Here is a 24871-nt window from a genome sequence, read left to right on the forward strand (position 1 = left end):
CCTAAAACATCCTACATGCGCTGTCCCTCTAATAAACTAATTTCTAATCCTGTCCATCGTCGTCACTCCCAATGAAAACACAACATCTTCAGCTCTGCTACCTCCAGCTCCACCTCCTGTCTTTTACTCAATTACTCAATATCTCTAAACCATACAACATCGCAGGTCTCACCACAGTCCTATAAACTTTCCTTTCACTCTCACAGATACTCTTCTATCACAAATCACTCCTGCTATCACTCTTCTCCACCCACTCCACCCTGCCTGCACTCTTTTCTTCACTTCTCTAACACACTCTCCATTACTTTACACTGTTGACCCCAGGTGCCTGAACTCCTCCACCTTCTCCACCTCTTCTCCCTGCAACCGCACCACTCCACTGCCCTCCCTCTCATTTACACACATGTACTCTGTCTTACTCCTACTGACTAAATGAAAGTAAGGTAAAAGTAAAAAAAACTAAAAGTTCACTTTTAATACAAAGAATTTGATTTTTTTTATACTTCAGATATTTTATCCATTTAAACCTTTGGTGCCCACTCTAGAGCCGTTACAAAAAGTTTAAATTATATGATACAAACTAGAGCAACAGAGATCACCGACAATCTAGTAGAACATGGTAGAAGGTGGGCAGGTCGGGGCGGGGTGGGGCGGGTGGGGCAGGGCAGGGCTGTTCAGCCATGATTTTCCAGATATTTTGTGCAGGTATAACATTGTAAATAGAGGACATGAGTGGGACTCTTTTTTTCCCCCTGAAACTCTCTTGTTGCTTTTCAAAAGCATATTCCATAGTCAAGTCAAGTTAAGTTTATTTGTATAGCGCTTTTCACAACAGACATTGTCTCAAAGCAGCTTTACAGAAATCAACAGTTAAGGTGAATGGTGTGTATTTATCCCTGATGAGCAGCCGTGGCAACAGTGGCAAAGAAAAAACTCCCTTAGATGTAATAAAGAAGAAACCTTGAGAGGAACCAGACTCAAAAGGGGAACCCATCCTCATTTGGGTGACATCAAGAGTTTGATCAAAAATCTTTAAACAGTACAGAACACTGGAGAGTGAGAACTAACATGAGCACTGGAGTATAAGATTATAAGTAATGTTCTTTCTACAGTCTTTGGTATAAAAGTAGGAGCTACTGAGCTCAACATTTGTGATAATCATAGATCCAGCTTCATTCCATATGAACTGCTTGAAGTGAAGCCAGAATGTTGGTTGAAGACACTGGTGCATATTATGCTGATTGTTGATCAGTAATTTTAAATCCGGGTTGTTCAAGAATCCCAAATAACTCAAAGCCACAAAATAAGACGGCAAGAAACTATAATGGTGGTTTAAATTTAAAATATTTTGCATTATTAGCAAAACATAGTTTCTTCAGAAATTCTTCATTGAAACTGTATCCCACTCCTGATTCTCCATCGCATCATATATTTATATATTATCATATATTACAATGTGTGTGTGTGTGTGTGTGTGTGTGTGTGTGTGTGTGTGTGTGTGTGTGTGTGTGTGCATGCATGTGTGTGCATGTGTGTGCTGGACAGTGCCTGGAACAGTGTTTTCATGCTGAAGGGAACGGACTTCCGCTGGAAACGCTACACACAGAGGAATATAAGGTCAGTGATTAAACCACATTTCATTGTGAACATTTTAGATTTAGAGAATCAGCTTTTTCGTCACTACTTCATTAGCATTAAATTTGAATACCTGCAAAGTCTACAGATAGAACCCCTCCTTTAAGTAACCCAAATAAATGGAAAGAAAGATGACTATTAAATCTTTATGTTGGTTGTTTGTACAAACTGTCATGGATTTGGACTACATGATATAAACACAAAGTTAAAATGTGCTAAAGTGAATTCATAAATTTTCAAGTTTGGAAGCTGTACTTTAATCATCTATAATTTTCATCTATAATGTCATCACAGAACTTTTACATAAATCATAATTTTTATACTTTTCTTTATACTATTTCTCATTCCAGGCTCTGCAAACCCACCTGATGCATAACGCCATGAGCTGCCAGCAGCTAATAGAAAAGTTTTTTGAGAGAAAAGTGTGGGAGCAGGTATGGTGTACACTAAATAGACAAATGTTTGTGGATCCCTGACCATAAGATTTGTATTTGCTTTGTGAATAACCCATTCCACATTTAGCCCCAATACAGTGCATCTGGAAAGTATTCACAGCGTTTCACATAGATTATATCGGAGAAAAAAAATGATCTTGAACAGGGTGACAATAATTATGCTTCTGTGCTACTACTGGTTTTTTTTTTGTTGTTGTTTTAAAAAGGAAATAATTTTTGTTTTTATGTTACAGCCTTATTCAAAAAGGGATTACATTCATTATTATCCTCAAAAATCTACAAACAATACCCCATAATGTCAACGTGAAAGAAGCGTGTTTGAAATCTTTGCAAATTTATTAAAAATAAAAAATGTACATAAGTATTCACAGCCTTTGCCATGACACTAAAATTGAGCTCCTGTGCATCCTGTTTCCACTGATCATTCTTGAGATGTTTTTACAACTTGATTGGAGTCCTCCTGTGGTAAATTCAGTTGATTGGACATGGTTTTGAAAGGCACACACTGGTCTATATGAGGTCCCACAGTTACAGTGCATGTCAGAGCACAAACCAAGCCATGAAGTAGGAAATGTCTGTAGACCTCTGAGACAGGACTGTATCGAGGCACAGATCTGGGGAAGGGACAGAAAAATCTCTGCAGCATTGAAGGTCCAAATGGGCACAGTGGCATCCATCATCAATAAATCGAAGAAGTTTGGAACCACCAGGACTCTTCCTAAAGTGAGCCGCCCGACCAAACTGAGCGATCGGTGCGAAGGGCTTTAGTCAGGGAGGTGACCAAGAACCGGATGGTCACCCTGAAAGTGCTCCAGTGTTTCTTTGTGGTGAGAGGAGAACCTTCCAGAAGAACAATAATCTCTGCAGCACTCCACCAATCAGGTCTATATGGTAGAGTGGCCAGACGCAAGCCACTCCTTAGTAAAAGGCACATGACAGCCCACCTGGAGTTTGCCAAAAAAGGCACCTGAAGGACTCTCAGACCATGAGAAACAAACATTGATCTCTTCTAAACCCAGACTTAAGCCTGAATAAACATCTCTATAGAGATCTGAAAATGGCTGTGCACCGATGCTCCCCATCCAACCTGATGGACCTTGAGAGGTTCTGCAAAGTGAATACATTCCTGGAAAGATGTTCTAGATGTTGGAGTTTGCTTGTGAGGATTTGTGCTCATTCAGCCACAAGGGTGTGGGTGTTAGTAAAGTCAGGTACTGATGTACGTGAGGTGAGGAGAGGAGGCCTCAGTCAGCGTTCACATACACCTCAAAGGTGCTCAGAGCTCTGTAGCAGAAGATTTTTCACTTCAACCCATTTAAAGCATATCTTTATGGAGCTCGCTTTGTGCACACGGGCATTGTCATGCTGGAACAGATTCGGGTCTCCCAGTTAAAGTGAAAGAAAAATGCGATGCGTTCAAAGACATTTCATAAATAATTGGTTATGGTTGGAAAAGTTTGCTGTCCCAAAACATGTGTGTATGTGTGAAAAGAAGAAATACATTTCTCGCAAAAAGTACGTATTTGGCAGAATTTTTCCTTACGCAAGCACAGATGTGATTATTATTGGGAAATATTTGTATTCTCAACAGAAAGTGTGTCATGGAGAGAAATACGGAGCAGTAACACTCATCACCTCGTACAAGCGCTCAGAGTCGAAACTGCATGTGGAGGTGCTGAATGCAGTGAACCTCATTCCCCTCGACTCCAACGGTACACAGCATGAGCCTGCTTTAACAGCATTATGACTATTCAATGTTGAATATTGCAATGTTATTTATGTTATATGAAATGGATTCTGGATACAAATGTTTTTCTTTTTAACGTCAGGAGATATCATGTAATATTTTATCAGAGAAGATTTTGTCTACTGGAAATGATTTAGATATTGTTTATCGCCAAGGTCACTTCCTGAAACCATTTTGATTTTAATTTTATGAGAACAGATTACATCCAGAAACTAATAGAAATTTGGCTTTTGTCATTGAATGAGTCATGACAAAATTCAGACTAATGCTTCTGTTTAAGACTAAAGTCATACTCATTAATTTTTTACTCTTCAGGTTTCAGTGACCCGTTTGTTCAACTGTCATTGGAGCCACGGCACATTTTCCCACAGGTGGACCAACGATCGACTAAAGTCAAAAACCGTGACCTGAACCCGCTGTTTGAGGAGTGCTTCGAGTTGTAAGTAATTAACATACAAATTAAAATGGCTTAGAACTATTCAATTTAATTGTATTTGTAGAGCGCTTTTAACAATGGTCATTTTTGCAAAGCAGCTTTTCCCAGAAAAAGAGGTTATAACATTTACATTTATAACTTTAATGCCTATAAATTGACCCTTAATGGGCAAGCCAGCGGTGATCTGTCAAGAAAAACGTCCTGAGACTTAATGAGAAAGAAACCTTGAGAAGAACCAGACTCAGAAGGGAACCCATCCTTATCTGGGTGGCATTGACTGTCCATTCATTACAGTTTTATCAATGTTGACTACAATCATCATGAAGAGTTTGACAACCTCAACAATAATTGAACTATAATAAATCAGTATTCGATGGCCTCAGATGAGGAGGGTTCACTTTTGAATCTGGCTCCTCTCAAGGTTTCTTCCTCATACCATCTAAGAGAGTATTCCTTGCAGTTTTTGTCACTGGCTTAATCATTAAATAGATAGAATTAGAGATTAATTTATAAATTCTAAATGTATATTTGTGAATATATAATATTCTGTATAAAGTCAAGCTTACTAGATTGCATACAAGAAAAAAAATCTTGAACAGGGTGCCAATAATTATGCTTCTGTGCTTCTATAGATTTTTTTTTTATTTATTTAAAGAAAGGAAACATTTCTTAGCTTCATTTAATTTGTGTACTGTAGTCCTTTGTGTGTGTGTTGATTAAGGGCTTGTGATGTTAATAGTCCTCCTGTGCTGCGGGGGGCGCAGTGCTGTTTCTTTACAGCAATGTCAGTCAGCCGGAGCGTGCCTCCTGGTGACGGTACTGGACTACGATGCCTTGCGCAGCGACGACTTTGAAGGAGAGGCGTTTCTCTCGCTGAAGGCGGTGCCTGGAATCGCAGGAGGTGAAGGCCCTGTTCTCAATCCTGCTCAGATCCGCCTGCCTCTGCTGCACCCCAAACCAAACAGTACGAGTTTTCCATTTCTCCCGCTGCTTTTGAAACGTTATCTTCACAACCGTGGTGCACAATAACAAAGTAAATGTAAAACTGTACTTAAGTAGCTTTTTCACGTATCTGGACTTTACTGAATTATTTCCTTTTGGGGAGACTTTTACTTTACTACATTTCAAAGTCTAGTTTTTTATTTCTTTACTTCACTACATTTTGCAAAATTAACTAGTGGTCTAGTGGTCAGGATGCGGCGCTCTCACCGCTGCGGCCTGGGTTCGATCCCCGGTCAGGGAACCAACCCCAGCCATTAGGGTTGCACAAGCCAACTGAGTTGATTAGGCAAAGAGTCTTGTGATAACAAATGAAAATAGGACAAATCTTTGGCTACTTTTCAATTTTGGTAAATTTCAAGGCAAATACTTTTACTCAAGTGAAAGTTTGAAGGGACACTTTTACTTAGTTTACCTAGTGCATGTCTACTTTAACTCAAGTACATGTTTTGTGTATTTTGTCCTTCACTGCTCTACAGTGCAAACTCCAATTCAACTTCATGAAACTTGAGCTCTCGAGTCCCAGCCATTAGTCTTATTGTCTAAAGTTTAAAAACGTTAACATCCCTCCAAGGACAGGGAATCCAAGAGAGCAAAAAATTGGTTATGCTCTATAGGTGAGACAGACACAACCCTGCCAATCAGACTGAAATGAGCTAATCAGGGTGCTAGTGAGCTCATAGTGCTCTACACAGCCAGCCAAAAAGATGTATTTAGGCTTTGTGTCACAGAGGAAATGTTGGCCTTACACACTTCCAGTTAGTAGCTAGTACAGTCACATTAATGGCATTTGGCATCTAATTCTCACAACTGAGCAGCTATGGAGTTAAGGGCCTTGCTCAGGGAGTGGCAGCTCCCAATAAACTGAGACTTTCAGGTTGCTTGTAAGTGATCAACCAAGCAGGGACTTTTTATTATTAACAATTGGAGACCACTCTGTGCAGATGGGGATGGTTTCACATCGACAGCCTATAGATCTATGAGCAACTTACTAAACAAATTACAAGGTCCTAAGCAACTCAAGATCTTTGAGGATGGATTTGGACTGTAATTAAAATCAACAGTCTACTACAATGGCTCAGGAACGCAGGTTGCACGAACAGTTCTACATTTAAACGCCTCACCGAACAGAACACCTCAACAATGAATGGACATTCGGTGTTGAGGATGACGGGTTCCCTTTTAAACCTGGTTTCTCTCAAAGTTTCTTCCTCATGCCATCTGAAGGAGTTTTTGTCTTGCCACTCACCACTACCCAACTTAGTAGGTATAAATGTACAATTATAAGGGACCAGGGGTCACCAACCTTTTTAAAACTGAGAGCTACTTCTTGGGTACCAAATAATGTGAAGGGCTACCAGTTTGATAAACACTTCTGAAATAACAATTTGCTCAATTTACTTTTAATTATATGTTATTAATAATAATTCATGATATTTATCAATGTGAAGACACTGATCATGTTAATGATTTTTCACAATAATTAGCAACAATGATTTAACAAGGTAGAAAACAGATAGATGCAGCTCACTGGTAAATGGTGCTTTGGGGAGCTATTTTTAGGAGCTTTTTTTGGAGCTGCCATGTTGGTGGGCACCATGTAGTTGACCCCTGTTATAGCAAAAATAAACTATATATTTTATACATCTTTATAACCCTTTTTAAAAGTGCTATATAAATAAAAATGAATAGAATTTAATTATCCCATTTCTAGGAGGTAAAAGTTACTTCATAGTTCAATTTAAGGTTAACACAATTAAATAAGTTTAACCCCAGCAATCACTCACAGATCGGATATAGTTTTATATATATATATATATATATATATATATATATATATATATATATATATATATATATATATATGTTTGCCTGATGTTTGTTCATGTATATTCCATTTATTTAAAGGTCGCCTAGAAATTCCTAAATTGTCGAGCTTTCTGGGAAAATTTCAAAGCGGTGGGTCTAGAACCATCAGCCAACCAAAAAAATAAATAAATAAATAAATAGCCCAGAAAACCTTTTTTGGATTGGGAAATAATTGATCAAATGTTAATAAAAACGTCTGGGTGTTTCCAGGTGACACGACTCTGAAGACGCTCGAGAGCAGAAGGAACGAACGTGACGCTCAGGCCTTCGTCAAACTGCGCAGACAGAGAGAACGCAAATCCCAGGAAGCCTAAATCTCAAGTCTTGGAGGCGAGAGTTTTGGAACCGATCATCTCTACTGATGTTCTGTATTTATCTGGAGACAGTAATGTTATAGTGATTTAGGTGTTTATTCTAGAGCAGAGATGGTAAAAGACAGGAGGTGGAGCTGGAGGTAGCAGAGATGGAGATGTTGAGGTTTTCGTTGGGAGTGACCAGGATTGACAGGATTGGAAATGAGTTTATTAGAGGGACAGTGCATGTAGGACGTTTTGGAGACAAGGTGAGGGAGGCGAGATTGAGATGGTTTGGACATGTGCAGAGGAGTGACATGGGGTATATCAGTGGAAGAATGCTGAGGATGGAGCCACCAGGAAGGAGTAAAAGAGGAAGACCAAGGAGGGGGTTTATAGATGTGGTGAGGGAAGACATGCAGGTAGTTGGTTTAAAAGAGGCAGATGTAGAGGACAGGGGGTTGTGGAGACGGATAATCCGCTGTGGCGACCCCTAAAGGGAGAAGCCGAAGGAAGAAGAAAATGAAGATGTTATCCTCAAACACACCTATGTGTATATTATTGTGTGTGAAAGTGTGATAAGACAAGACTTGTAACGCAGGAACAGTTTTACACCAGGATCCTGATTAGGGACCATCTTTCTAAAATATTAGAATGAAATATTCATATAAAAGGTTTTGCTTGATGAAATCTCTGCTCTCTTTTATTTTCCTGTATAGTTTGCTTTAAATTAAAAAACACATTTGTATAAACATACTTGACTTGAGACGTGTTCATCCAAAAATATACATTTGTTTATTGTAGAAAATCAGAATGAAATACTGAACGGTTTGGACAACGCAGATGATTACAGACTTCACAGTGAAGCTCTGATCCAAAAAGCTTATAAAGAAGTCGAATGTAAAAATCTTCGCACAGCTTCCAAGCGCGAGTTTCCTCTCGCACGCTTCTGATCTCCTGATTAAGCTCCATTGGCGAGGAAACACTACTCTTTGTAGCAGCCCTTCATGACAGAAACTAATGAATGCGTATGTAGACCTGGTCTGAATCTCCACTACACTCGTCCCTACACGCTGCCGAGCTATAATAATACGGCTGTGCGGTCTCACCCGAGGTCTTCTACGATGTGCTCTAGTGGGTGGGCGGAGTCAGTGCACACGACAGATGCTGAAATCAAACTTCACAATTAAATACCGAAACAAGTACAAATTTTAGATGGCTTTCAGTAAATGCTATACTGCTTCATGTGTTCGAGACAATTAAAGCATTATCGAATAAAATCCCAGATCTGGGCAAGACGAATAATGTATGTTTTGAATATTCATTAGGTAAAGATTCTAGACAGAGATGCACCAAGGATTCTGATTTCGATAGGAAACCGAGATTGGATTTCTTAATACGGGATGAGTGTGAGCTCTGAAAGCTTCTATAGCGCTGAACATGGAATGTTAAATTGATCTTTCATGAACCATTTACATTCATGGCATTTGGCAGACATCCTTGTACACGGTAACTTACAATTATCTCATTTTGACACCTTGAGCAGTTGAGGGTTAAAGGTCTTGCACAAGGGCCCAGCAGTGGCAGTTTGGGGGTGCTGGAACTAGAACTCATGACCTCCCGCTTAAAAGTCCAACACTTTAAACACTAAACTACCACTTTCCTCGCACCGTATGGACAAAAGTTTTGAAACAAGGGATTTTTCCAACTATATGTGGTTCTCCCACAAACTTTTACCACAAAGTTGGAGGCACATAATTGTATTGGATGCGCTCGAATAAAATTTTTCCTTCACTTAAACTGACAAACCTTCCAGCATGAAGATACCCCTGTGCAACTTCATGGAAATATAGTACATGGGTTAAAGTTGAGGATTTTAAGTGGCCCCCTATAGAGGCTCTGACCTGAACCTTAGTGAACGCCTTAAGAGTTAAATTTGAATACTGACTACGCTTCAAAATCTTCACAAAAGAGTGAAAAGAGATCATTAACAGCAAACAGGAACTAAATAAAGGAACTAAACTGTAGGGGAGGAGGTAGTAGCTCAGTGGTTAAGGCTCTGGGTTACTGATCGGAAGGTCGGTGGTTCAAGCCTCTGCATTGCCAAGCTGCCACCCCCGTTCCCCCGTGCAAGGCCCCCAACCCTCTCCGCTCCAGGCTGTATCATGGCTGACACTGCGCTCTGACCCCTGCTTCCCATCGCTAGGATATGTGAAGAAACATTTTTACTGCGCTTTCTTTCTTAGTTGTGGAATGAAATGTTCAAAACACACTAATATGATCTTTAGGTGTAACTTTTGCCCACAAACTATATTCAGAAATTTCATGGAATTCAACAAACAAAAAAATCCCTAAAAAAAAAAAAAAAAAAAACCCTGCAATATGGCGATCCACATATCGGTCTCGTATCAGTACCAGGTGTCCGACTGGTGCATCCTGAACATTCATCAATGACACATTCACAGGGTATTGTTCATTTCAACCTCTGTGAATATCTAATCGACTGTTCCGGAAAATCAGCGTGTTCAGGCAAAAAAGATTTACACTCCGAAACAAAAAGCAGATCAATGGACTAGAAATACAAGCTCAAAGAATTACAGTGCAGAGAAAAAGAACATTCATATGGCTGATATTTGTGTTCCCACATCCCACCATTTATGAACAACAATATTGAAAATTCAGCTTACAAAAAAAAAAAAAAAACTAACATTCATTATTTTACCACTAATAATTTGCTTCTAGGGGGAAAAAAAACAAACCAAAACAAACAAAACCATGCTAACCAAGAGCCATATATGCTGTATATAAGAATGTAGGAGAAAGAAGCAGGGAGCAGATCTCAGCCTGGGGTAAGGCCAGCCTTTAGAAATAGAAGCCAAAGACGTCAATGTTTGGGACCTTAATTACTGTAGGTTGAACTGTGCATGCTGGGGCACTGGAGTTTCTGGGGAGATTGTGAAAAGAACTGGAAATCGCATAGATCAATATAGAGCACTATACAGGAGGCAGCAGTGACTGGGACACCGGCTTGGATAAATAAATCATTTGGTTCATAGAATACTACTTCTGGTTATCTCGTGATGAACTTAATTTTTTTGTGATCTTGACATAAGAGTCAAAATAGAAATAGCTCTGTGCTGCAAACCATTCAAACGGCATCTCTCATGCGTCAATCGGTAGCCATGCAGACGCACCGGACCCTTAAGTTGGCCGTAGATGAAACTGACTACACAATGAGGGTCACTATATTGTCTTCTACAATAAAGTTCCTGACAGAGTCCTTCTCAAGTGTCGGACACTTAAGTGTAAGTTGTCGATCGCTGACAGACATGTGATCATCTATGATGCTGTGATGATACTGGCTCTAGAACATGTTCTTTTGCCAAATACACAGAAAAATTAAGTACTGATCACAAGGAAACAATGTTTATGTCAAGATCACGAGAAAATTAAGTCGTGGTTTTGTTATGGCAAGAATAATTGTGTCGTGCTCACGAGATTATAATAATGCATGGCCTAGTAGGACTTTTATTAAAACGTTAACTTATTTTGAGTGCCATTAAACCTCTATTTATATATACACTGTATATATGTGTAATTAAGATGATTTTTGTGGCATCCAAAATGTGTGTGTGTGTGTGTGTGTGTATATACACTATTTCCAAAGGTTTTGGGTCACCTGGTCATAAGTACGGTATGTGGTTTATGAGCATTGCATTAGACATATAGTCCAAATTCACTCATAATTCCCTCCACTCTTCTGGGAAGATGTTCCACTAGATTATGGAGTGTGTTTATGGATATTTGTGTTCATCAGCCACATGAGTATGACGAAAGGCAGGTACTGATGTAAGTGAGGAGACCTGGGATACAGTCAGTGTTCACATTCATCCCAAAGGTGTTTAGTAGGGATGAGATCAGAGCTCAACGACAGACCATTCAAGATCATCCTCTCCAAAGCATGTAAACCAGATCTTCAAGGAGCTCACTTTGTGCACAGGGGCATCACCATGCTGGAACAGGTTTGGGTTTTCAAGTTCAAGTGAATGCAAAATTGTATTTTAGCTCATCTAAAAGACATCCTGTACAACTGAGTGCCTCCAGATTTGTAGTAACAGTTTGGAAAAGAACCACAAATAGTAGGAAACGTCAGGTGACCCAATACTTTTGGAAAAATATATAGTGTATATGCGCTTTGGTATCCATTTTGACCAATACATTTTTTGAGTCGAAAGAATCTCTCTCTATACATAATGGTACTTATACGTAGCCTAAATTCACAGAGCATTATGGGTAATACTACTGTGATATGTCTGTCTAAAACTGAAGATTAAGACGATCCAAAATGGTTGCACCCAAAACGGTGTACTATCAGGTGAACCGTGAGCAAACGGAGCTTTGAGGTACTCTTTGCAACCCGAAATATTTTTCTGAGCTTTTAAATCAATATTAAAGCTACACTTGATCCGAGTTGAAAGAGGCACATTAAAGTTAGAGGGTACTGTAGTCCTATTTGTAGTTTCTATGTGACAGTTTAAATGCTGTGCTTCCTGAGCATTCCTGATTGCTGTCATGACAAATCATAACATTCGTTGGATCCAACACAAGGCCAGGTGATGTCTCTAAGGGGGGTTTTGAGTTGAGGAGTAGTGTTAGGCATGGGTAAAATAAGAGATTGGAGCAGAATGTGTGTAAGCGTTCGGGTTGTTCGGTCTTGCCCGTATTTGCTTCCTAAGATCAGTGGAGTTTGTGTGTGAGAGAACTAAATGCTGAGGTAAAAAGGTTTTACATGACCATTTCAAACCTTCTCCTGGAGATCCTGCTAAGTTAAAAAAAAAATAATAATAGCAGCCAGATGAACCAGTCAAGATTACATCATAATTGAAAATGTTTGAGATATAAAAAACACTGAACCAATGCTAACTGGTACAACTTGTAACTTGCAATCCCACCTGGCTACGATCAAGCTTGCTTACTACTGGTGCGATTGGCTGCAGGAGTGTTGGATTTGTGCTGAAATTGAACTAAATCTCCAGGAGGAGGATGGGAGCGATGTTCAGTGCTAAGCATAGAGGAATGGATCAGCATTATATGGCTGTTAATTAGGACTGGGAAGGATTTAGGCTCTGCTGATGCTCGGCGCACACGGGGCATTCGGCCGCGGCCGTGCAACGTTCGCAACACACGCCGTGCTGACATGGCAATGCCACGGATCCCAACTCCTCGCATGACACGCAATATAACCGCTGCTTCCTGTACACGGCCTGAGAGAGAGAAAGAAGGGAGGGGGGAGGAAAAAAAAAAAGTTATAGGGTTTTAACAGGAACTGTTGAAACCAATCCTCATCAACTTCCCCTCATACACTGCTAAGTGAATGGGGAAGTCAACAAGGGTGTGGTTAAAACACTAAAAACTGTATATTAGTGTGTGCGTGCGTGCGGTACCTGTTCTACCGTCCGTAAGCAGGTGCATATCTGAGTTTGCAGGCTGCATATGGAGCTAAGAGGGAGTTTGTGCAACAGCTGGAGCTGGTGGAGCTGCAGTCGTGGGTTATCAGAGCTGCGCAAGCTCTCCACTGCCTCCTCCAGGAGCGAGACCTGTTCCTGGGCTTCCTCTTCAGCCTGACGCGCTCTGTCCGCCTCTAACCCCAACCGGCCCGCCAGCAACCGAGCCTCTTCAGCATCTGCCTTCAGTACTGCCCATGACTACACACAATGACACATCAACACACACCCACACACCTGTAGAAAAGTACTTTCAATGTACAATCTGATTAATCAGTTCAACAGCTGTTAATTACAATCATTTTTTTAATGGATACTGGTTAAACGAACAAACAAACAACACTTCATGTAAAGTAGTATTAAACTTTATTACAAAAAAATGATAATAATAATTAAATTATAAATATAGCGCTCTCCGTGCAGCGCGTCGTCTTGCGTGTAAAAACAAAGACGTTGTGTTGGTGATTCGCCTCTAGAGGGCGCCTGACATAATGACGCAACCAGAAGCTGGAAAAACTATCAGCATGCATTTCTGCCTATATCCGACAGTTTCAGCATCCAACTATCGGTACCGATTAATCGGGCGACCTCCAACTGTAAGATTGCTGGAATGTTTCAAACCCACCTGAGACATTTGCCTCCAGCTGTGGTCCCAGTGCTTCAGCAACCTATGAGACTCCTCCACTTCCTGTTTGAGACGGGAGGCCTCGGAGAACATGGTTCCAGTGGAGAGCAGGGCTGGGGGTGTCCCGGGAGAACAGCCCAAGGGAAAATGTTCCCAGATGCTACTGCTCATTCCATTTAAACCTACACATTACATATGGTAAGTTAGTCTACACGGTTCATTGGTACTGTCTGGGCTTTAGTTACAGAACGACCTCGTGACTATCAACACCCTCTGACCAATTAGATGCACAAATTCAACATAATATAACTGCAAACCTGAAGAAGTATACAAACCTAAAGAGTTATGAGACGATCCTAAAAAATTGCTCTCTGATTGGCTGGGCGGTGGTAACTGGGCAGACAGAAATGGAGAAGGGTGAGCTCGGATTGGAGGAGAAGGAGAGGCGGATCTGAAAGGGGAGGGACTGCTGAGGGATCCAGGGATGTTAACAGGAGCTGAACTCTGAAGCTGACTTCCTCCTGTTTAGAGCAACAAAACATAAGTTAAAAAAAAAAATAACACCAGTCCACTATGCTGTGAAAAAATATTTTAATAAAAAAAAAAGCAGAATTAGCAAGATGCGTTTAATATGTATATGAGGAGGCTGGTCATGATAACGGCCTCTCTTGCAGAAATAATTGTGGTAAATGAAAAATGTTGAATATAATGTTAATATAATAGCTTCATAAGGCACATACAGCCAATTCAAAGAGCAATAAACCTATAATTGTCATGAATACAAAGACATTAGAACTGGAACAGCAATTCAAATGAAATATGCCAAATCTGCATGTTCAATAACTATTTAATTCACTGTTCAGCTGTAGCTCATGCAGGTCAATCCCCAGACATAAAAAGCTAAAAGCTGTAAATGTAAAGTGATGTAAGTGATGCTCACCTAACATGAGTCCAATGCTGGGCATGGAGCTGCTCTCCAGACTTTTCTCCAGAGCAGACACTCCAAAAGCATTTAGGTCAAGATCATCCAGTGCTGACTCTGATCCAAAAAAAAAACAAAAAAAAAAAAGAAAAAACACCACATGTAAACCCATAGTACCAGAAATGAGCCCCCCAAGCCTTTTTCACCACGTCTCCAGAGTCTCCAGTGTAAGTGCTTTGTAACACACAATAGTTCGTGGCTTTAGGCTTCTTATAGATTTCAAGTAACAAAAGTGTTAGATGATTGATGACTCTAATGGAGTTTTCCTAGCCACTGTTGCCATAGTAACCTTATAGTGACTACTTTATAAATTCAATGCATATTTTCAAGCTGTTTCTGTAGAGCTAAAACTATTTGGGATTATGTTCATTGTAAAAAGCAAACAAAATTGAAATGATTTTCTCTGCTACATCAGACTTCCTCTTACAATACCACAGCTCCTCTCTCAGCACCCTGTCGTACGCTTTCTCTAAATCCACAAACACACAATGCAACTGACCTTCTCTATACTTCTCCATCAACATTCTCAAAGCAAATAATGCATCTGTGGTGCTCTTCCTCTGCATGAAATCATACTGTTGCTCACAGATGGTCACCTCTTCTCTCAGCCTGGCTTCCACTACTCTTTCCCATAACTTCATGGTGTGACTGATCAACTTAATTCCTCTGTAGTTACTGCAGGTCTGCACATCTCCAATACTGCTTTCTCTTATTTTATATTTATACTTTATTCATTAACAGCACTCATGTCTACTGACCTACTACAGACTCCACTGTGTCGCTGGTGGGGTAGAAAGGCAGTGCATTAGCATTCATGCTAGATGAAGGCGCAGGACTGGGGGGAGTCGCCGCCAGGCTGGAGGGCACGCTGGATGACAGACTTAGTGGGCTCCCCACGGGCAGGAACACAGAGAGCTCCTACAGCAGCAGACCATTAAAAAACACAACATAAATGTTTATAAAAAAAACAAAAAGAAAAACCTACAAGAAATTCGTAATGATAATCAGATAAATCTTTAAATGATGTCAAAAGAGGTCAAGTAAAATCAAAATACCGGCTTGCTGTGTAACCCGATTTCTTTATTGCGGTGTTCCATTGCATATGTCTTCTGTTTTGCCTAATAAAGAAAACAAAAAAAAACAGGATTTAAATAATAAACCACCTTGGAGAAAGATGGACAAGTCATTAATAGCTTTTCAGTAGATAAAGTCATGGAGATACAAGTCAAAAGATTCACTTATTGTCCACAACAAACATCATAATGAAGAAAAAGCCTCAGAAATATGGCCTGATTTTGGTGCCAAATACGTTAGGGTTAGAGATTTGGGTTAGCTGGACTAAGTATTTCAAATTCTGTTGATTTCGATTCATCGGTTATGCCGATTAATTGGCACAGATAGTTGATTTGCTAGAACCATCGGCTAGAAATCCATATCGATAGTTTTTCCGGGTTGCGTCCTTTGGTGACGCAGCTGAGAAGGTACGCTGTCAATACGAGAGCCGCCTCTAGGGGCGAATCACTGACACTACGTGTTTGTTTTTACATGCAAGACCGCGCTGCATGGAGTGAGCATAATGCACAAAAAGAGCTATATTACATTAATTTATTCATTATAGAATTATATTTGTTAATTAATATTCCTATTTATTTGATTAACACATTTTTAATGATTCAGTACTGTTTTTTGTAATAAAAGGTTGTATTATGTATAATAAAATATAACATAATATTTTACATGGAGTGTTATGTTTGTTGTTTTTTAATCCAGTATCCATTTTAAAAAACTATTGGGTAATTAATCGGTTATCAGCAATTACGATCCTATTTAGCTATTGGTTAAATTTATCGATCGACCTCTAGCTTTTACACAGAACAGTGTTTTAGCCTGGAAAATACGGTAATGAGAATTTAATGTGTATATGAATCCAAACCCCAATTTCACAAGTCTACACAGACAATTTACTTAAAGAAAAAATTAAAATAGAAAATATTCCACAAAACCTGATCCTCTCTCTCAAAGCCTGGAGCTTTCCCATAACCCCCTTCTCCTGCCCAGATGGAATTGAGCGGATCCAAAATGGAGGTCTCTTCATACAAAATCCTTCCCAAAAGGCTTTGCTCAGCGTTGTCAGCGAGTGCTGAAATGAAGGCTGAGGGTGAGGAGCTGCACTCTGGGAAAGGATGATTATCACTCACACTCACTTCTGGAGAAAGTGAAGAAAAATATTCATCATATAAATGATCATAAATCAAATTGTTTTTTTACTTAATAGCATACATAGTGTATACATTTTTATAAGAAAATATTACATTGAAAGTTAAACTCCTGACACTAGTTGATGGTGTGAAGGTAGACTGGTGTACATTTGGACTTGGTGATGTTACACACAGTCTGCTTAAGAAGTAATTGGTGAAATGACGGAGTTCTTACTCTCGAGGTGGGCAAATGCGCAGAAAGGCCCTCTGGGACAGCTGCCACTCTGCTGCATATCATTGCATTTGCTGGATTTGTAGATCTGCATGGAGAACCACAGCGGATTAGACAGGCAGTAATGGTGTCACCTCTTACAATTTAATCTACTCATCAGTTTTTTTAATGCACAATTTTCAGTTTATTTTGATATATTAGCTATCGATTGTTTTAGCGATCGAGTATTCTACGATGTTTTTTACAATCCATAATTGTACAACGTACGAGATTCATTGGCAGATCAAATTGCTATTTACTCTCGTTTCTTTTGGGCGACTGCTGATTCAGGAGCGGTGTACTGTACCTCAGGGTGGAACTGCTGCTCTGTACGAGTGTGACAGTACTGGCAGCTCTCGCCGCTCTCACACTTACTCGGGTCACCCCACTCATCACTGTGCTTCACTGAAGGACACGGCAAGGCCCTGCAAACACAAACATGTACCAGGGACATTAACGGGTTTAAGATGACACTGATGTTTGCAGTGGGCGTGTCTTAATGAAAAAAAAATTATTATATATAAATTATTACATTATTGTGTGACAATCAGATTCACCATAAAACTCATATGGAAATCATGTATGTAGGTGAGTGTGGTTTCAGTTATTAATCAGGCAGCGCAATAATGCAGAACAGACATTAAACTGAACTACTGATGCTTCCAGACAATCAGATCAAGCATTCAGACTGACCATAAAAAAACAAATAAAATCATACCATAAGACCATAAAAATAGCTGGGTCTTTACTGACCGTAGAAAATAATTCAAATGCCCCGAAATGTGCTTCACTGATGTAGAAGACCTTTCACAGAACAGTCTGTGTGCAAGTTAGACTATACAGGGTACAATTTATTTGTAAGATGCATTAATGTTCAAATGAAACTAAATAATTGCAAGAATAAAAAGAAATAATTAAAAAATACAATAAAGTAAAAAAAAAAAATAATAATAATCTAGAAAGGGGAAAAAAAAACAAAAAAAAAAAACAATTGATAAAATTAAAAAACACTTTACTGCCTATTAAATCTATACCTGATTTTTTCCTTAATCAAATACTGTCAACAAAAAATACACCCAAATTATGTGGAAGTAGTTCTATTTCAGTTTCCTGCAGCTAAATCTCAAAAATTTTAAAAAGCGTCCTATAGTAAACACATGTTTGGTGTATGAAATGTAAAATATGTAAAATACATATACGGTGACAAGAAATGTATGCAAATTGGTCAATTTACATAAATATTTTCAGCAGTCATTTGGTCCACGGTTCATTTTTTTTCTTAAATCCCAATAAAAACAATGTTAAAACCCTGCCAAATACGACACATTCGTTCCTTTTTATGATTTAATATTCAAAGCAGAAAAAGAAGAGAGCGGCTTTTTATTGTTTCTGAGCCACCCAAGAAAAAATAAAATAAAATAAATAAATAAATAAATAAATACATTTGTATTCTTTTTCTCTATTGGTGTAATTATAATGGAATGTGACCCTAATCTCACCATACTAAATATGATCAATGCCCTAAAGTGCACAATATTTCCAATGTAGCATCCAATCGAACTGGAGATCCAATCCTCACCTGGAACTAAAAGGGAATTTTATAAATGATTCCGTATATTTAATTGCGTATTACTCCTATGGAAGAGTACCTGTATTTGTGCTTGTGAGGGCAGCGTCTGCGGTCTTTACTGTTGTGGTAGTAGGGGCAGGCGTAACCTTGTCGACACAGACGAGGAGGCTTTTTACAGAGCTCAGTCTTATAGTGCGACAACACGTAGCTGTTATCTGCAGACAGCCAGGAGGAAAAAGGTTCACAGCACAATGTCATAACATATGCATTCTATTTATTACTCTTAGGGTTATAAGATGATTCGAGTAGCTACTTGAATGTGTTTTAATAATTTTAAAAAGAGCCTGTAAAAGTCTGTAAAAGAACACCAGTTTGGACCGAAAAGTTAATGGTGTGCGATAACAACAACAACAACAAAAGAATTATTATATCTCATTGGGGGGTTTGTTTGGGATAACGATAATTAGATAATAATTGTTCATTGTTTGGTGGTCAGTTCACAGCATTACCAGATTTCCAGGAATTTACTTTTCTAATAACTTAAACAGATTTTTACCTTTTATGGGTTTGTTTGGTTTTTTGTGTTTTTTTTACCTTTAATAATTATTTTTAACTATTTTTTTTTTTAATATATTTTTTAACAAATGTGCATCTTTTTAACATGTTTTATTCTGAAGAGACATTTTGGCTGTTGCCAAGCAAATAAAATCAATATTTTATAATATAATTTATATATAAATTGTATCAAATATTTTAGGAAAAAAAATTAGGAAATTTCCGGGCTATTAAGCGCACCCATATATAAGCTGCACCCACTGAATTTTACAAAGATTTTTATTTTTTAACATAAATAAGCGTCTACACTGAAACTAATGAGCTTTACACAGGCTTTAATGAAAGACACGTTACACACGGTGTAACGGGTGAAATATGTTGCGCTTCCTTTAGGAGCAGAGCGGTATTTTGGGAAGAGCATGGCACTGCATTTTTTCCGGTATTACTGCATGTGTGCAAGACCGAGGAATATGTCCTTATTATTTTCTGATGCTCATTTCTAAGTTTCTTTGACTAACCCGTAAGGCTGTTGCCAAGAAAAATAAAAAAGCACAAGTTTTGGAAACCTGTCTGTGCTTATATGATTTCTGTTGTAACTGGAGTTAACGAGCTCTCCCTTCACCCAGACTCAACGCGCTACAACGGCTTCTATCTAAACAGTAGCCTACCAAGAAAGTCATTGTTCACTGTCTTCCTCCTTCCTTTCACAACTATTTCTCTCAGGAGTTTATCTTTTGGCATCGTCGTGCGTTTAAAAAAAACGTTTTTTCTCCCCATGCCGTGCAGCTCAGAACACAGGTGAAGTGTGTTTTTTCATTGGTCTAATGTTATGGGGCTCAGTTTTTTGGCTTGAAGTTTGTGAAACCGGGAAAAACCCAGAAAAAATTCATAAATTAGCCGACTTGTTGTTTAAGCCGCGGGGTTCAAAACGTGGGAAAAGTAGCGGCTTATAGTCCGGAAAATACAGTGTAATATATTATATATTTTATATATATATATATATATATATATAAAAATAAAACACTTCGCATGCAATATTGATTAACTGCAACAAATTATATAAAATTGACATTTTTGGCCCCATACCTTACATTTTGTGATTGTTCTAAACTCTAATAGCCAATCGTGCAGGAAAAAGAACACAAGTGCACGAGTCTAACCTGCTAAAAGAACAATTACGATGTTATCATACACGATAATATATCGTACGCTGAATTACACTGTGCACTGAAGTGATGGGTTTGATGTATCAGAAGATGCAATACTACTGATGATCCTCACCCTGCCATCGGGGCTCCTCGCTCAGAGTCTTCTCTATAAGAGCAGCGCTGGCCACTAATCCGGACTGTCCGTCCCCCACTCCGCTCTCCATCAACCCCGACCCTGTCTGAACCTCCAGAGTCTGGACCTCCCTGCAAGATATTTACATTATTATGCTTCACTCTTCTTCACTTCTGTCCAAGACAGCATGTGTGTGTGTGTGTGTGTGTGTGTGTTAGTTATACCTGACATCATAGACGGGACATCGCAAGTCATGAGAGCCGTGAGCAAAAGCACAGTGGGGGCCGTTTTTACTGCAATGGCCTTTCGTATCGGTCTCATGAATACAGGAGCCGGTCTTATAGTAGCGCAGGTGATAGCGCCTCTCCGTGTCTCCGGCTGTTCGGTGTAAGTAAGGACATCTAGATGTGAACAAGACATAAAGCACATGATGAGAGAGAAAAATACAAGGTAGGTTTAATTTGAGAGCCTGAAATTTATTTATTTATACAAACAGTGGTGTGAAAAAGTGACTTATTTCCTGATTTCTTTTTTTTTTTGCATGTTTGTTACACTTTAATGTTTCAGAGCATCAAACTAATTTAAATATTGGTAAAAGATAACACAAGTAAACAAAACATGCAGGTTTTTAAATGAACGTTTTTATTATTAAACAAAATCCAAAACTACATGGCCCCGTGTGAAAAAGTGTTTGCCCCCCCTGTTAAAACTGTGGTTTATAACAACGGAGCTAAATTTCTCTCACCACACCCAGACCTGATTACTGCCACACCTGTTCATAATCAAGAAATCTCTTAAATAGGACCTGCCTGACAAAGTGAAGTAGATAAAAAGATCCTCAAAAGCTAGACATCATGCTGAGGATCAGAGAATTTCAGAAACAAATGAGAATGAAAGTAATGGAGATCTATCAGTCTGGAAAAGGTTATAAAGCCATTTCTAAAGTTTTAATTCTCCAGTGAACCACAGTGAGAGAAATTATTCACAAATGACAAAAACTTGGAACAGTGGAGAACCTTTCCAGGAGTGGCCGGCCGACCAAAATTACCGCAAGAGCACAGCGACGACTCATCCAAGAGGTCACAAAAGACCCCACAACAACATTCAAAGAACGGCACATCTCTCTTTCCTCAGTTAAGGTCAGTGATCATTAATCCACCATAAGAAAGAGACTGAAAATGGTCTGCAGGGCAGAGTTCCAAGAAGAAAACCGCTGCTGAGCAAAAAAAGGCTCGTCTCAGTTTTGCCAGAAAACATCTTGATGATCCCCAAGACTTTTGGGAAAATACTCTGTGGACTGACAAGACAAAAGTTTAACTTTTTGGAAGATGTGTGTCCCAATACGTCTGGCGTAAAAGTAACACCACATTTTAAAAAAGAACATCATACCAACAGTAAAATATGGTGGTGGTGTGATGGTCTGGGGCTGTTCTGCTGTTTCAGGACCTGGAAAACTTGCAGTAATAATTGGAACCATGAATTCTGCTGTTTATCAAAAAAAAAAAAAAAAAAAAAAAAGATCCTGGAGGAGAATATTCAGCTATCTGTTTCTGACCTCAAGCTGAAGTGAACTTGGGGACAACGATCCAAAACACACCAGCAAGTCCACCTCTGAATGGCTGAAGAAAAACAATATGAAGACTTTGGAGTGGCCTAGTCAAAGTCCTGACCTGAAGCCTATTGAGATGCTGTGGCATGACCTTAAAAAGGCAGTTCATGCTGGAAAACCGTCCAATGTGGCTGAATTACAACAATTCTGCATAGATGAGTGACCAAAAATCCTCCACAGCGCAGTAACAGACTCATTACAAGTTATCACAAACGCTTGATTGCAGTTGTTGCTGCTGAGGACGGCCCAACCAGTTATTAGGTTTAAAGGGCAAACACTTTTTCACACGGGGCCATGTAGTTTTGGATTAAGTTTTCCCTCAATAATAAAAACCTTCATTTAAAAACTGCATGTTGTGTTCACTTGTGTTATCTTTTACTAATATTTAAATTAGTTTGATGATCTGAAACATGCAAAAAAAAAAAAGGAAGAAACTTTCACACCACTGTATATATAAATATACACAATCTACGACAAAGGCTTAGGACCAGAGTTTGCATGAACAGTTCAGCATTTAAGCACCCATCACTGATCAGTACACCCCAACAATGATGGAACTGTAACTAATGGACATTCAGGGTCACCCAAATGAGGATGGGTTCCCTTTTGGTACTCGTTCCTCTCAAGGTTTCACCCTCATGAAGTCTTAGGGAGGTTTTGGGAGATGTATCTGCTTTGGGATGGCTTTTAAAATCTGCCCTTTAAATATGCTTACAACAGTAAAACATAGGTGATAAGCTTTCGATGCTTTCCACATGACAAGGAATTACATCAAAGAGCTTAGACTGAAACACGCTGAACTATTTTTTCAACAGAAACACATTTGCGAATTTCCCTCGTACAACAAAGAACAACGTAACATGGACAGTTAGGCTTAACGTTTAAAACCATGCTTTTTTTGGGAGTAGGTGCTCAAAGGTCGTCCTCTTCTTACTCGTCTCCGTCGGGGCAGGTGCCCGTGCCCTCGTCGTACTTGGCGCAGTAAACATCGGGACTGTAGTTGAACGAGCCGTCCCGCCTGCGGATAGGCCGTCTCCGTCTCTGGTTCAGGAAGTGCCAATGGAAGCAGGTGAAGGGCCGGTGCTGAGTGCACTTGTGCTGTACGAACAGAGGACACTGCTCTGTCCTAAACTCCTTCAGATATCTGAAAGGGGAAAACAAGAGGGTGGGGCCAATACACAAATATGCACATTTTAACAGAAATCTTTTCATTATTATTATTATTATTATTATTTTTTATTTTTTTTTTAGGTTCAATGGCTAGATGTAGACATACTGTATAGGGACATTTTAGCCCAATATTTCGAACACATACCCCCAAAATTCGCATCTTTCAGTGTATATAAAAACGCATATTCAGGATCAAAGAGCGTATGGGCGTGTCTAGTTTACATATCATGCATATTCATTAATTCGCAGCTTTACTTTTACATTTTTACAGCTTTGTAGACATTTTTAAAACGCTTATTAAATAAAAGGTTTTTTTTACTATTATTGTTTTGGGGTATAATGTCCACATGTACTTTAAGAGTACTATTAGAAATGTATTATATATGATTAGAGTTTATATGGATTATACAGCGATTATACACACACACACACACACTAATATATAATATAATATTAAATATACATACACACATACATACATAAAATAACATTTAATACTGAATTAAGCAAGTGGTTATTCGACATAAAATGAATGTATAAAAAAATTAAAAAATGGCGAGTTAACTTTTTAAAAAACTTGCTACCCTTTCCAAACGACTGCTTGAAGGATATAAAGTGCACTATCTAGGGCACTAGACGCCGTTATGTAGAACAGGATGTAGGGCACTGAATGTAGGCAGTATGAAGTGGATTGGGACTGTGTGTATATTTGTGTGTAGGCCTGAATAAAGGAAGAGAGATGGGGTTTAATGGACAATAAGGCATGTAAACATGTTACAGAGCAATTTCAGAGCGTGCGTGCGTGCGTGCGCGCGCGTGTGTGTGTGTAAAACGTACGTGTAGTGCTGGGGCTTCTCGGTCTGCGCCTGCAGAGCGTTGGCGGGAGAAGACAAAGGCGGTGAAGAGGAGGAGGAGGATGATGAAGCTCCTTGGTTGCCTGCCGGTGCACTGGCCTGTCCATGCGCTTTGGACATCTTTATATTCCAATAAAAATCACCGCCATCCAACTATTTAAGCTAAAAATTATTACGAGCTCCCAAGCCTGCTTTCTTTTTCGAACTGCGCATGCGCCGAGTATCCCTCCCCCTCCCTCCCCACGTGTGATTTTTTTTTTTTTTTTTTATAAAAAGAACTTCCGGGTTCATATTGATGACGTTCGAATAAAATTAAGGCCACTATCACCGGAAAGTGTTAATATAAGATATAAATAATCTTTATTCTGCAGGGGGAGCTTGAGATAAAATATGAAACTGACCATAGGCTCGTTTGCAGAAAGTAATTTATATATTTATATATATAAGTAGTGATTTTCCTGCATAAACAATACTGAGTTTCTTCTCCTTAAAGATATTTCACCCTGATCTACTTCATTAGAGCACCACACTGATCAGGCTTTACTTTATGAGCACCTGTCTAATATTGTGTTGATCCCCCTTTTTACTGCTGTTTTGGAGACGCTCTGACCCAGTCGTCTAGCCACAATTTAGCCCTTTACAAACTTACTCAAATCCTTACGCGTTCCCATTTTTCCTGCTTCTATCAAATCAGATTTAAGAACAAAATGTTCACTTGCTGCCTAATACATCTCACCTACTAACATGTGCCATGATGAAGAGATAATCAGTGATATTCACTGACCAGTCATAATGGTATAATGTCATAATGTTTTATA

At 39.1% G+C, this 24871-nt stretch overlaps 2 protein-coding genes across 3 annotated transcripts in view; one reads left to right on the forward strand and one right to left on the reverse strand.

Annotated features, from left to right (window-relative positions):
* Positions 1 to 7689, forward strand: part of unc13d (unc-13 homolog D (C. elegans)) — a 41503-nt gene extending 33814 nt beyond the window's left edge. For both annotated transcript variants that reach the window (XM_046854631.1, XM_046854632.1), the window contains 6 exons: positions 1546 to 1617; positions 1986 to 2069; positions 3682 to 3802; positions 4153 to 4276; positions 5038 to 5237; positions 7352 to 7689. In XM_046854631.1, coding sequence (XP_046710587.1) covers positions 1546 to 1617; positions 1986 to 2069; positions 3682 to 3802; positions 4153 to 4276; positions 5038 to 5237; positions 7352 to 7455 — 705 coding nt within the window. In that variant the 3' untranslated portion in view covers positions 7456 to 7689. The remainder of the gene's footprint in view (positions 1 to 1545; positions 1618 to 1985; positions 2070 to 3681; positions 3803 to 4152; positions 4277 to 5037; positions 5238 to 7351) is intronic.
* A 3810-nt stretch (positions 7690 to 11499) lies between these two features.
* Positions 11500 to 24273, reverse strand: unk (unk zinc finger). Its single transcript, XM_046854226.1, has 15 exons — positions 24037 to 24273; positions 22964 to 23173; positions 20645 to 20821; positions 20421 to 20551; positions 18664 to 18799; positions 17322 to 17439; positions 16979 to 17063; positions 16549 to 16751; positions 15601 to 15663; positions 15304 to 15463; positions 14504 to 14602; positions 13899 to 14084; positions 13564 to 13745; positions 12879 to 13139; positions 11500 to 12698 (listed from the first exon to the last, which is right to left on the reverse strand). Exons 1-15 carry the CDS (start codon positions 24171 to 24173, stop codon positions 12537 to 12539), a joined length of 2310 nt encoding a protein of 769 aa, XP_046710182.1. The 5' UTR covers positions 24174 to 24273; the 3' UTR covers positions 11500 to 12536.
* Positions 24274 to 24871: the final 598 nt, after the last annotated feature.

This window comes from Silurus meridionalis, chromosome 7 (genome assembly GCF_014805685.1).
Source record: "Silurus meridionalis isolate SWU-2019-XX chromosome 7, ASM1480568v1, whole genome shotgun sequence".
NCBI lineage: Eukaryota > Metazoa > Chordata > Actinopteri > Siluriformes > Siluridae > Silurus > Silurus meridionalis.